General features: G+C 41.7%; 1 protein-coding gene across 7 annotated transcripts in view; it reads left to right on the top strand.

Moving 5' to 3' along the window:
* plekha7b (pleckstrin homology domain containing, family A member 7b) overlaps positions 1 to 12,121 on the top strand; it is a 65,110-nt gene that overhangs the window by 40,936 nt on the left and 12,053 nt on the right. For 3 of the 7 annotated variants that reach the window (XM_018684986.2, XM_018684981.2, XM_051073781.1), the window contains 9 exons: positions 166 to 344; positions 1,770 to 2,198; positions 2,438 to 2,978; positions 5,052 to 5,135; positions 5,656 to 5,790; positions 6,660 to 6,728; positions 9,881 to 9,952; positions 11,099 to 11,179; positions 11,310 to 11,459. In XM_018684986.2, coding sequence (XP_018540502.1) covers positions 166 to 344; positions 1,770 to 2,198; positions 2,438 to 2,978; positions 5,052 to 5,135; positions 5,656 to 5,790; positions 6,660 to 6,728; positions 9,881 to 9,952; positions 11,099 to 11,179; positions 11,310 to 11,459 — 1,740 coding nt within the window. The remainder of the gene's footprint in view (positions 1 to 165; positions 345 to 1,769; positions 2,199 to 2,437; positions 2,979 to 5,051; positions 5,136 to 5,655; positions 5,791 to 6,659; positions 6,729 to 9,880; positions 9,953 to 11,098; positions 11,180 to 11,309; positions 11,460 to 12,121) is intronic. The other 4 variants (XM_018684987.2, XM_051073765.1, XM_018684985.2 and 1 more) reach the window with 4 other exon arrangements.

The following is a 12,121-nucleotide window of genomic DNA, read 5'->3' as shown; positions in this document are numbered from 1 at the left end:
AGTAAAATGTTGCTGTGAACTTTGTGTTGACTGAGTTGACAGCTGTCAGTCTCAGTGAACAACACACCAAAGTTTTTCACTCATCAGCCTCACTGGCAGGTTTTTCCTATCTTCAGTAAGAAGATCTCACATCTATCCTCTCTCTCTCTCCTCTCTCTCTGATAGGCGAGCCACACAGGAATGCGCTCCTACATTTACAATAAGAACTCTGTGATTGGCTCACAGGCAGAACACTGCGGGATGCGGACATATTTCTTCAGTGCGGACACACAGGAGGACATGAATGGCTGGATCCGGGCCATGAACCAGGCTGCGCTGATGCAGCAGAGTCACACTATAAAGAGGTTGGTCTCGCTCTACAGAGTGGGCTTCACTTCTCTCATTGGTCGGGCATCCACTAGTACCAACATCTTGCCTTCCATAAAACACTGCAGTCTCTGTGAGCTGGATATGTCTTCAGATGATATCATAAAGGCAACTTAGGCATCGTAGTATTCAATGCGCTCATGAAACTGATGATTAAATCATTTTCTCTAGTGCATTATGTCTGATACAGTGTTAGCCTGCAGTGGTGAACTGGCCACTGCCTTGTTTTCAGTTTCGTAACTGAAATTTGCTCCTTGCTCCTTTTTCTTGCCTTCATGGGCTTTATTTAAACAGCAGTCTTCCACAGCAGGTCCAGCCCTTTCCGTCTGTTCTGGGGCACTAAGATGTGTGTGTGTGTGTGTGTGTGTGTGTGTGTGTGTGTGTACATCCTGCATCTGGGTCTGGTATAAATGAGGCTCATTGCAGGCGCTGCCAGCCGAGCACAAGATATGTTATACTGCAGATTGTGTTTTTACAGCAGTAACTGCAGGCAGACTTTTTTTAAAGCCATTCACATCAGTGTACAATACAGTCCTACACTCTGTGACAACTGTATCTGTGGAAAATGCATTACAAACCGCATTTGGACACCTTAGATTAATGGTATGGTTTGTTTAGTCTGTGCAATAATGCCACTTAGAGGCCAATGTAAGTCAATACTCCTGAAATTTTTATTTGGGAAGCTCTCCTTTCCACCTACAGTCTTAGTTAGTGCTCCCTTCGTATTTTACCTCTACCTCCTCCCTCAGGAGTTATTTGCAAAGAAATAAACAACCTTTAAATGTGACATTTTAAATCATATTTTATTCCTTTAAATGAGAAAAGGATTGATTCATTAAATGTGAAAATTATAAGAACTGAATGGATGTAGTCTTATCACTTGCAGCACACCACTATTTAATGAAGACAAAGCGACTGCCATTCCTCCCATAGGATTCGCTCTCCAGCAAAACCTCTAAAAGTGCGGACTGAAACTTAGTGAATAACTCCCAGTGGTCTCTGATCTTTCCTGAGTGAGACTCAGTAATGAATCTCTCCATATGTTCAAGTGTTTTTGCAAATGGATTGGGAAATTACCGTCAGGGTCACGTAAGGTTAATTTGAGTGGCCATTGTGTGTTTTTTTTTTAATCACCCTCTTTATGCTATCCACCTCGTTTCAAGAATAGAGCTGCACTTCACCATGATGTACAGTAAAGAGGGAAAATGAGATAATGAATAAGTAAGTGCATGAGTGGAGCCACATATAATAGTTGTAAGGTGAACTACTTCAACAGACATGCTCTGTAACTTGGTTATATGAAGAAATTTATCTCAATTAAATAAACCTTAATCACACTACACACCTACAGTACAGACACAGTATATTAAGTGTTGTTAATATATGTTATCACTTTTTTACAGAGAGGTGGAGAAGCCAGAGAAGGCTGCACAGCAGGCAGTCCCTCAAACCAACCACGTCCACATCAACCTGAACTCCTCTCAGCCAGAGAGTGTTCACCGGACAGACAGAGAGGAACCTGGAGATAATGGTATCAGACTGGCTCCTGGAGATGAGGTGAGGTATGGATTAGAAATCCAAGGGAGGCCCAGCCAGTCAGCCACAGAGGAGAGAGCAGAGAGACTCTCTCCAGACGCTGTCAACGGCGCCACCCACAAGAACGGACAGCAAACTGTAATCCAGGTGGCTCTGCCACCAGAACAAAATGGGAATCTTGTCTATCAGAGGGGCTTTGTTTCGCGGCCAGACACTGAGAAACATGTGCAGAGGAAGAATACACTGGCTCAGGTGGAGCACTGGGTCAAAGTTCAAAAAGGGGACCCACCCAAGAGGTGAGTTTGAATGACCAACATTTCCCTCAAACACCAGCAATAATGAATAATGATGAGACAAACCTTGAGTAAATGCTTCCCTCTAGTGGCCAATATGAGGACTTGTGTATTTAATTTGCTCAGTGTCCAGTGTCCAGTGTTCTAATTGTGGACAGTGATTTTAATTCATTGAATTTTATTTTATGTAGAGTAACAATTCTAATTTTGAACTAAAATCTTTTGCATGTGTTCTGTTTCAGTGCCCCCTCTGCTGAGTACAACCTCCCTCGGCGGACTCCTCCCTTAAAGCCCAAAGCCAGCACAGCAGATGCCACCTATCAGTCGTTGCCAAAGTCTCCCCGTCTCCCGTCTGGCAGCAACTCTCCTCCAGCAACATGCAACCTGCCCAGTGACTACAAGTATGCCCACGACCGGCTCAGCCACTTCCGCATGTCCACCGATGAGCGAATGGCCACCAAGGAGGGAATGGTGTGGCAGCTGTATGAGTGGCAGCAGCGGCAGCAGTTTCGTCACGGCAGCCCCACCGCTCCGGTCTACTCTGGCCCTAACTTCACAGACTCCTCATCTTTCAGAGTGACTGTGGAGATGCCACGTTCCATCTCTGTCCCTCCGTCCCCATGTGAAGTCCCACCGTCTGTCCCCTCCTCATTCAAACCCCTGTCCCCTCGCAGGCCACACACCCCTTCAGACAGACGCACAGTCAGGCCCCTCGATGAAGTGGCAGCCGGGGACAGCACAAGATCCAGCTCCCCGGGCCATATTTGTGCCCATCTTTCCCAGGTAAAGAGGCATCTGTACTGATGTCTGTGATCTGTTATTGTTAAAGATAAACGATGCAATTCTTTTATCTGTATTAACAAATACCATGAAAAGGCCAAAACCAGCAAGGACTTTATCTTACTAACAAGTATTGTACACATGTATAAGCACAGGATGATACAGCGTATGCCTCTGTGCTGAGGGCTGAGGGCTTTGGATGGTGGGCTGTTGAGATTAATCGATTCGTTACTCAACAGAAAATTAATTGGAAACTATTTTGATAATGGTTTAAGTCATTTTTCAAGGAAAAACCACACATACACACTCTGTCTCTCACACACACGTTTTTCATCAGTTTCTGACGGACTATACACAACACGATGAATGGATTAATCAAGTAAATGATGAAAATAATCATTAATTTGGTAAAGAGGAGTGGTAATTCACACGTAGCACCAGTAGGTGTGTTCCTAATGTGGTATCACACTGCTGTCACACTCATAGTGAGACTTGTTGGAGCGAGTTACATCATAGGTTTCAGTTAACAAAGAGATTGTTTGCTGAAGTAGAACCCTCAGAGTCCCACAGCCCTGCACGGGAAAAACTGGTATAGATAATGTTCATATGGACGGATGGAAGTACCACCCTTCATGGATTTATGTACTGCAGCCTGTCATTGGCTTGGGATTGAAGTGAAATCTGTTGATTCACACGTAGTGAGCCAAATGACAAAGGTCTCATTCTCACAGCAGCTTTGGGTAGTGGATGTGAGGTATCTATTGATGTCAGTCTGGAAGGAAGTTGTGAGCTCACATGGACACCATGGGAAGATTAGCATGAGGAGCATGAGAAGGCTCTGACTTCTCAGCACACACACTTTGATGCTCATGTGAATCATTTGCAGATTCACACAGTCCACACCCAGGCCTACTCCACAGGTGGTGTGAGCGTGTGTGAGCAAGAGCTCGCTCCTCTGCAGTTCCCCAAACTGTTGCAGTGCTCAGACAGCACCGCCGCCGCCGCAGGAGACGGAGCGAGGGGACGTCCTGTCATCCACACCCTGCGCTGTCTCCCCACCACACCCTCCACATGTGAAAAGATCTCCCTCCAAACCATCACCACATTTGCCAGCACACACAAGCCTCATAACCAACCCGATGGCCTTACACAAGTAAACAAAGTGTCGCAGATGCTCTGTTTCCTCCATCATTCACCCAAGTGTCAAGACACTAATTATAACCATAAAATAGAGTGACGCACAATTATGGAAAACCCTTTAGAGGAAGATACATTTTTAACAAAGGGAGCCACAGTGACTATCCAAAACGATCCAAGAGAGCCATGTTTATGGGAACTAAATTTAGTCGGCAGTGAACTTAGTTTTGGTGCACCCAGCATCTTTGAGGCTGATGGTGCTCTCTGGCTGGAGTGCGCTTAAGTAATAGCTATCTGTATACCTCTGTGGAATATCATTAAGAAGTATGTTTTATTAGCAGCTAATCCAATTTGCCCAGGGCTCCTCAGCACCCTATAAACATCTCTACTGTATCTCAAACATCAGCAGCGGTCTCTTTCTTCTGATCTCGCATTTAAATAAAAAACCTATTATGCAGCAAAAAAATAGTGGCATGGGAATCTCAAAGGGAATGGCTTACAGTGCTTCTCTTGCTGGTAGCAAACAAATGTTATTTTAAGAAAGCAGGTTTAGTATAATTTATGTGAAATTAATTAAATCTCTTGTTGTTTGTGTCCTTTTAAGGCTCTGTAGTGGGCTTGGTTTTCGCTAATTCTGTGTGTTAAGCAAAAACGTCAAATTTCCCAAGCCCTGTAGCGTCAAAAAACTCAGGGCACACCTTGTTTCGAATAAGATTAGGAGTGATGAAAGGGAGAAAGGGATAGATGAAAAAATAAATCTGCTGTGTAGTCAAATTTGTTTGCAGACTTGGAGGCAATGGTTTAACTTTGGTTCAGTGTGATGGAGTGGTCTCTCCCTCACTTTCAACACTGTTGAAGACTAAGTGAATTAGACATTCTGTTTGATTTGACTCTTTAAGATCTGTAATAACAAGCTGATGATGTTTTGTTTGTCCACAGACTTCCCAAATAGAGAGAAGGTCCATGCCAGCCATGGGATACATCACACACACTGTCAGTGCACCTAGCTTACACGGCAAAACGGTATGATCCTCTTTATCACATGCACTACATAACTTGGTGTCATTATTAAAGATATCTGTTGTGTAGTATCAACATAGTTTTCCAGTAGTCTAGGACAGCCAGGCCAGGTATGAACAGGGATAACTCAGTCCACAGCTTCATTAATAATCATCAATCATCTTGGTGACAGAGTCAAGATGTAGAATCTAGAGCTGACTTAGCTGATTGTGTGAACTGCTGTAAAGCTGGTGTAATTTTTATGCCATATATTTGTTTTAGTGTCATCAGCTCTGATAACCCTCATCTTTAGACTATTCCTTATGGCACAATAAATCATATCTCCACAGAGCAGCTCTAGCTTTTACATTTTTAGTGTTATTAGGACATAAACAGGAGCAGAAGTAAACTGGCCTCTCTACCACTTGGCTCTCTCAGCTGCTATAGCTCAGCCACTGTACTACCCAGATGGTTCTCAAATATTTTCTCTCATTCCTCTGCGCTTTCATTGGCCTCCGGCCCCTAAACCCGGGCTTGGCTACAGCCAGAGGAGCTGACTCTGCTCCTCATTCAGCTTCGGAGGCACCAGGCCAAGATGGCTGGTGTGCATAGCCCCAGCGATGCGTTCGCTCACCTGCAGCACCACCAGCACAACGGCCTTCTGGGCCCCAGCATGCAGGTCAGGGGCCCTCGAACTTCCCTAACCTCCTCTGCAGCACATTGCAACCCCTGCCAGTGCATTGTGGTCCCCCTCACCCCAGCCAATCCCATACATTACTTCCCTGTCATTCATTCAAGACTGTGCAGTCTGTTGGAACTGCTTGGTTGTCTTGTTGATTCAACCATTTTGGCATGGGCTGTGTTGCACTTCAGACTGTCCAGATTGCCTTTTAGCTTTAGTGTCATTATAGTTAGTGTCGCTCATCCTCCTCGTTCTAAACTCCAAAGACCTATCAGAGGCCTGTGTTATTCTGTTTGCAGTAAGTAACAGGACGTATCTGAAGCATGTTGCTTGTCGACTGTGCCTGCATTTTTAACTTTCACATTTGTATCTACATTTCTGTGTGCTCTGATAAATCTTTTGCTCTTGCTGTTATCACTCTAAAGCAGCCTCAGTCTCCCTTGTGAGCCTGTTCACAAACAGTGTATTGCTGTAAGACTAGCAGACCACAGTGAAGCTGCAACAGTGCTCAGCAATGACAGCCCCACCCAGTTTTTCTCTGGCCGTTCCCCGTGCTTATGACGGAGTGTAAACACTCAGTTTGACCACATGTCATGCATAAGACCTGTGTTGCTCAGTTGTATACGAGGTCAAACACAAGATGTCAACCCAGTTCAAAAATTACATGATTACTTAATTACAGTTTGGCTTTACTCACTGTAGATAAAAATACAGAGGTAGAAGTAAACTGTAATTGAGATCAAGTTAATTAAAGTCCTGTTAGCAAAGCCTGAACAGCAAATAAAGGCCTAAAGGAGTCATCTGGTCACCCATTATCCTTTGCAGCTTCATTTCAAATGATTTATCTCTCCACTGCTCATTTAAAGGCTGATGATACTTACATACAACTGAAGAAGGACCTGGAGTATCTAGATCTGAAGGTGGGCCCCAACAAAGTAAATGCCACTTTATCCTTTTCATCCTCTACTTCATCTCCCTCCTCTGGACTGCCAATCCTGTTTTCCTGCTGCTGCCTCCAACATCTGCCACCCTGTTTCCCCTTTTCCTGTCTTTCCTCTGTTCTGCGCTGTGCTTTCTACTGTCTCCTTATAATGGAATTAACATGTCCTTTAACTGTCTGTTATACATTTGAGGGGGGGAAAGCAGTTACCACATTAATAAGGTGATAAAGCTAACAAATAGTCCAATGTGACTGACATAAAACGAGCCCAATCAAAATGTCTTCCATTGGATGATACTTTCAGATGCAGTGTGGTAATGCAGTTATGTCACCCTAACACATGTTGATGTTAAGCTCATCCTAATGGGAATTGAAGTTTTTCTAAGCACATGGCTGAATTTCTAAATTATTTTAGTCATGTGGACTCCAATTCCTGTGTCAGTGTTACAAACAATATAAATGCAAAGGCCCAGTGCTGCTGTGTTTAAGCAATCTATCTCAGTCACAGTAGCTAGCTATTGGCATATATTCCATTTACGCCTGTGCAAAGCATTTGATCCTAATTGATTTGTATGTTTAACACCACAATGCATTAATTAGAAATCTGGGTTGTGTTTTGGAATGGAGGGAAGTCATCTAGCGATGTAGAGTACGCCCTGTAACGCCTCTCCATTTCCTGTTTCAAAACAGATCCAAAGTATTGACCCGATGATCGTTTCAGTTCAGAATGTGTTTGAAAACTCCACTCCAAGTTTTGGGTACTGTTGGAATGTAAGGATGGTGTGCATACAAAGTGAAACAGACCATTTCACTGCTTATCAAATGAAATGTGATGCATTTGCACATGAATCCTTGATCTGATCATTCGCTGTGTGATACTCCTCTGAGATCTGAGATGATGGAAAGGAAGTTGTAATGGCAAAGGGCTTCCTTGCATGCGGTTAAGCATTTCTGAATGTACTATTGAATGTCTTTTTGATATCTTCACTTTGCTTTTGTTTTGCTTGTGAGAGCATAAAAGATGACCCAATGGTGCTCTATAAGAAAAACGCTGGCACTGACGACTTAATTTCAGGGCCTCTGGTTTCATCGTGGTAACAGCTGTAAATGGGACAGTAACATGCAGTGGTGCAGTGGGCAAACATACCAAAGACAGAATACAAAAAGTCATCGTACTTTGTTTAGTTGACTTTCAACTTCATATTGTTTTTCATTTGAGCCTCCCCGACTGGTAAACATCTTTTAAAAACTTGTAGTCTCCAGTCTCCAGCTAAGAAATCCTGCTGATCACTTGAGTAATTTTCCCAGACTTGACAAATCTCCCCCCAGAACCACAGAATAAACTGTAAAACTGTTCTCACAGACTGTGTAGTACTCTACATGACTAGTAATTGACTTTGACATGTAAAATAGGTGGGATGCCCCTTTAAATGAGTCTCCCACTTGCTCTGGTCCGAATACCACTGCGCAGGGTGTGGTGATCCTGATGTGGGTGTCTTATGAATATTCCACCCACACTTTTCAGCTTGATGTGTTACAAACTGTGACAGACAACTGGCAAACAAACCTTTGCCCCCTTATCTGGAGAAGCTCTGGACAGGATGCACTGACAGTTTTATCATTACTGATCACATAAAAATAGAAGTTTCTGTAGGAATATTTGATAATAGTGATGTTATAAATGACCCAAAATAAAGGTAAAGAAGAAAGTGTGTTATTTTATCAGTATTATTTATTATTAAACCTGACCAGATCTGTTTTAAGTTCATGTAGGGATATAAAGGAATATACAGGCCCTGAATTATAAAGTAAACAAGTGAAAAAGTGTATTTTTTTAAAATCATTGAGTACTTGTTGATATTGTTTCCCACCTGAATAGTAATTAAATTTTTCCTGTTGAATAATACAGTATAATGAGTTTTCTACTGCTTGCACAGCACAGAAATACAATAGGCATAATCAATAACAAACTTCAAGAATAGCCAAGTTGTTACTGTTTACGCACATGCTGGAACTGGTTAACTGAAGAGGAAACAAAATACTAATTTAGCAGCACCAGGGACACATTTCCTTATTTTTAGCCATGCTAATTGCAAAGCTCTAAGGATGGCAATATTGGTCTGTCAGTTGATCCACCACCAGACTGAAATATCTCACCAACTACTGGATAGATTGCCATTAAATGTGGTGCCTACATTTATGCCCTGCTCAGAATACATTTTAATCACTGAATCTACATCTGGAGCCATTCTAATCATCACCAGATCAACATTTTTATAGGCCCAATACTTTGGTTTATGACCTATAACACTAATGACATTCCCATGTCCGTCCGCTCATCGTAAGCACATTAGCTCGCAGGCGTTAGCATTTAGCTCCAGTCTGTGTAAGTACAGCCTCACAGAGCTGTTAGCATGGCTGTAGACTCAGATTTCTCTCAAAGCCGTGGGCAGTTATGTGTGATTGCAGATCTTGAGCAAATTTATTTAAAACTGTGACAAGGTTTATAATATCCATAATGCCATGGCTGGCACAGGTAGATACATCTCGCTGTTTTTTAACCACGCTGTCACTGCTGTCTCCAAACCACCTTACCACACTGTTATGAAACTAGAGGCCTTGATAACCTGAAGTTTAACCTTTACCCAAGCTACTTATTGTAGCTTTGTAAAATAACAGTAAAGTTTACATAAACATTATATATTACCAATGTAAAAGACATGTTTCTGAATTATAAAATCAGAATTACAAGGATCAGTTTCCTCTCTTCGTCTTCTATTAGGGACGTGGTTGTTTAATTTGCTTATAGTATTAAGGAGCAAAGAAAGAGCAGCTTTGGGGTTTTTTGGGTCTCCACAACACAAAGATTCAGAAACTTTCTCTGCACAGACAAAACGTTTTTGCTCAGCTTCTGCACAAAGTTTTGTTATACTGACTTTTTGTTTTGTTGTGTTGATTTTTTTGTTTGTTTGTGTGTTTTTCTTTTCTTCATTATTTTATCTGGATCCATCCAGCTGTCTTAATGTATTTTGAAAATTCATGCAGTTGTTGTTATCTGTTAACTGGAAGTACTAAGTAAAGATATTGAAGAAATGTCATTCAGTTACTGATAATGAACATTTTATTTGTGGCTGTTGGGAATTTCAGGTAACTGGACGAGAGAGTTTAAAAAAAGAAAGACCATCCAGGCCTGTGAAAATAGCAGAAAGTGATGCTGATGTAAGTGAATCATTATGGTCTTAGGATTTAAAGCAGCAGTCTGATAAGCTCCCTGTTTATCTATCTCTTTCTTTTCTTTAAGATCTCCTTTTCCAACTCTCTTGTAATCCACTACAGAGAGGCGTCTGACTTTAGTCTGACTTTACTGTGTGTTTTCGTGTGGTTTTTGTGTGTGTGTGTCCTTAAGTTGTGGTAAACAGAGGCTGCGGAGGGAAGGGAACGTATGTACATTGCAACACTGTGGGGACATCCATCCACACTGCACAGTGAGGGCCTGAAAGTATCGACCACAGCTTTTATTTTCCTCCCTGCAATTTAAAGAGAAAAATACATGTAATGGGAGTTTTAGATGTTGAGCTGTTAAATTTTTCAGTTTGATTTGCCTGATCCTGCTTTTCTCATTCTTTGTTTTCCGCTGAATAGAGGTAAATAAGATGGATGTCCTGGCTTTTCATCATTAGCATTGTTCCATTTTAACAATTTATAAGAAATTGCCAGTAAATTTGTCTGAACAATGAATATTTCATGCAATTAAAAACAACAATATACGGCAGCAAAATAAAAACAGCTTAATTATTAATTGAACAGAATGATAAATAGATCTGAGAAAAAAATACACTGTGTGAGAAAGACTGTGAAGTAGGCAGTCTTATGTTGTTTTCATAAACACATAACCCATTTCTGGGAAAACAAATCTGTCACTCTCAATAAACACGGTTTTCTCCAAAAGTGAATTTGAAAATATGGATTTTTGATTATGATTACTCATAATGGGTATTACCAGATCTCGCCCCCCAAACTAGACAGTATAGAGCCTTTTGATATTTCTCGCTGCGCTGATGAGAGGAATTCCTCTGGGCTTTTCACATAGATGAGCCTTATTGACATATTTACAGACGGCGAAGACTGCGGTAGACGATCAATTCATCTTCTCTGGCTGCGTTGTTGGAATATAGTTGAACAAAGACAAGAATATAACAGTCGACCTCTGTTGTAAACAAATACTGCAGCTCAGCAGCTCAGTTACTGTTTAATCTCCTTCCTGTTATCTCTACACTCAAACAGAGAGTAATAAGAAGGAGAGGTTGATGTAGTTTTTATCCTTTTTTCCTGCATTCTTATTATTTCAGTATGTTTTTCCTTTAGGTGAAATTAAGTCGACTGTGTGAACAAGACAAGATTCTCCAGGAGCTGGAGGCCAGGATACGCACTTTGAAGGAGGATAAGGTTTTTATTTTAAACGTATCTAAAGCTGCCCTCTGTGTGCACAGTATTTACTCATGTGTGTCAGCCTGTGTTGGTGTGGTCCATTAAATGCCTCCAGTGTTATGACGGCGTCTTTCACGTCTCTACATAGGACAAGCTGGAGTCTGTGCTGGATGTTTCCCACCAGCAGATGGAGCAGTACAGAGATCAGCCAGCCCACGCTGAGAAGATTGCCTATCAGCAGAAATTACTACAAGAGGATGTGGTGCACATCAGGGCTGAAATATCCCAAGTCTCTACGGTAAGATACAAGCTGTACTCACACGTTCATTATGCTTATAATGAAAAATAAAGATGCTTTTACATCTGTGTTAAGTTAGAATATGGGCTGTGGTCCCCCAGTGTAGTTCATTTAGTTTTGGTGGGTAAGATACTCCGATTCAAACTACTCAGCCTGTCTTTTGAGCTCAAGTTCACACTACCTCTTGCATTATGTTTTTATTGGTTGGACTATTTTCAGTGACAGCATCTTGTTCACTTCTGTTTTTAGCTGTTCCCTTTTGATGCTTTCTGCAACTGGCACAATGTTTCAGGATGACTGTGTCAGTATCAAAATGAGTGCTCAGGGACAAACCTGAGGCAACAAAGAAACTCATGGGTACATTTCTCAACCACTCAGTAAAAGGCTTTGGTCAGAAAGTTCATCAATATTCAAAATATTCTGTGTTAAAGTGAAAAAGATGAGTTTCAATAGAACATTTACAAATAAACCGCAACACAAACATGAGAGTAAATATGAGTATTTTTGACTCTCACAGTCAAAGGCATTACCAACCACACTGGCTGTATTCAAACATCTGTGACACTCTCAGTGCACTCGATGGTGGAAACAGATCAAATCCACATGATTCAGATTACAAAACCTTATTTCAATAAAACTGAAGTAACTTAAAGCACCTGCTC

This window comes from Lates calcarifer, linkage group LG2 (assembly GCF_001640805.2).
Source record: "Lates calcarifer isolate ASB-BC8 linkage group LG2, TLL_Latcal_v3, whole genome shotgun sequence".
NCBI lineage: Eukaryota > Metazoa > Chordata > Actinopteri > Centropomidae > Lates > Lates calcarifer.
The sequence above is the reverse complement of the archived record's forward strand: the minus strand, read 5'-3'. Positions and strand labels throughout refer to the sequence as shown.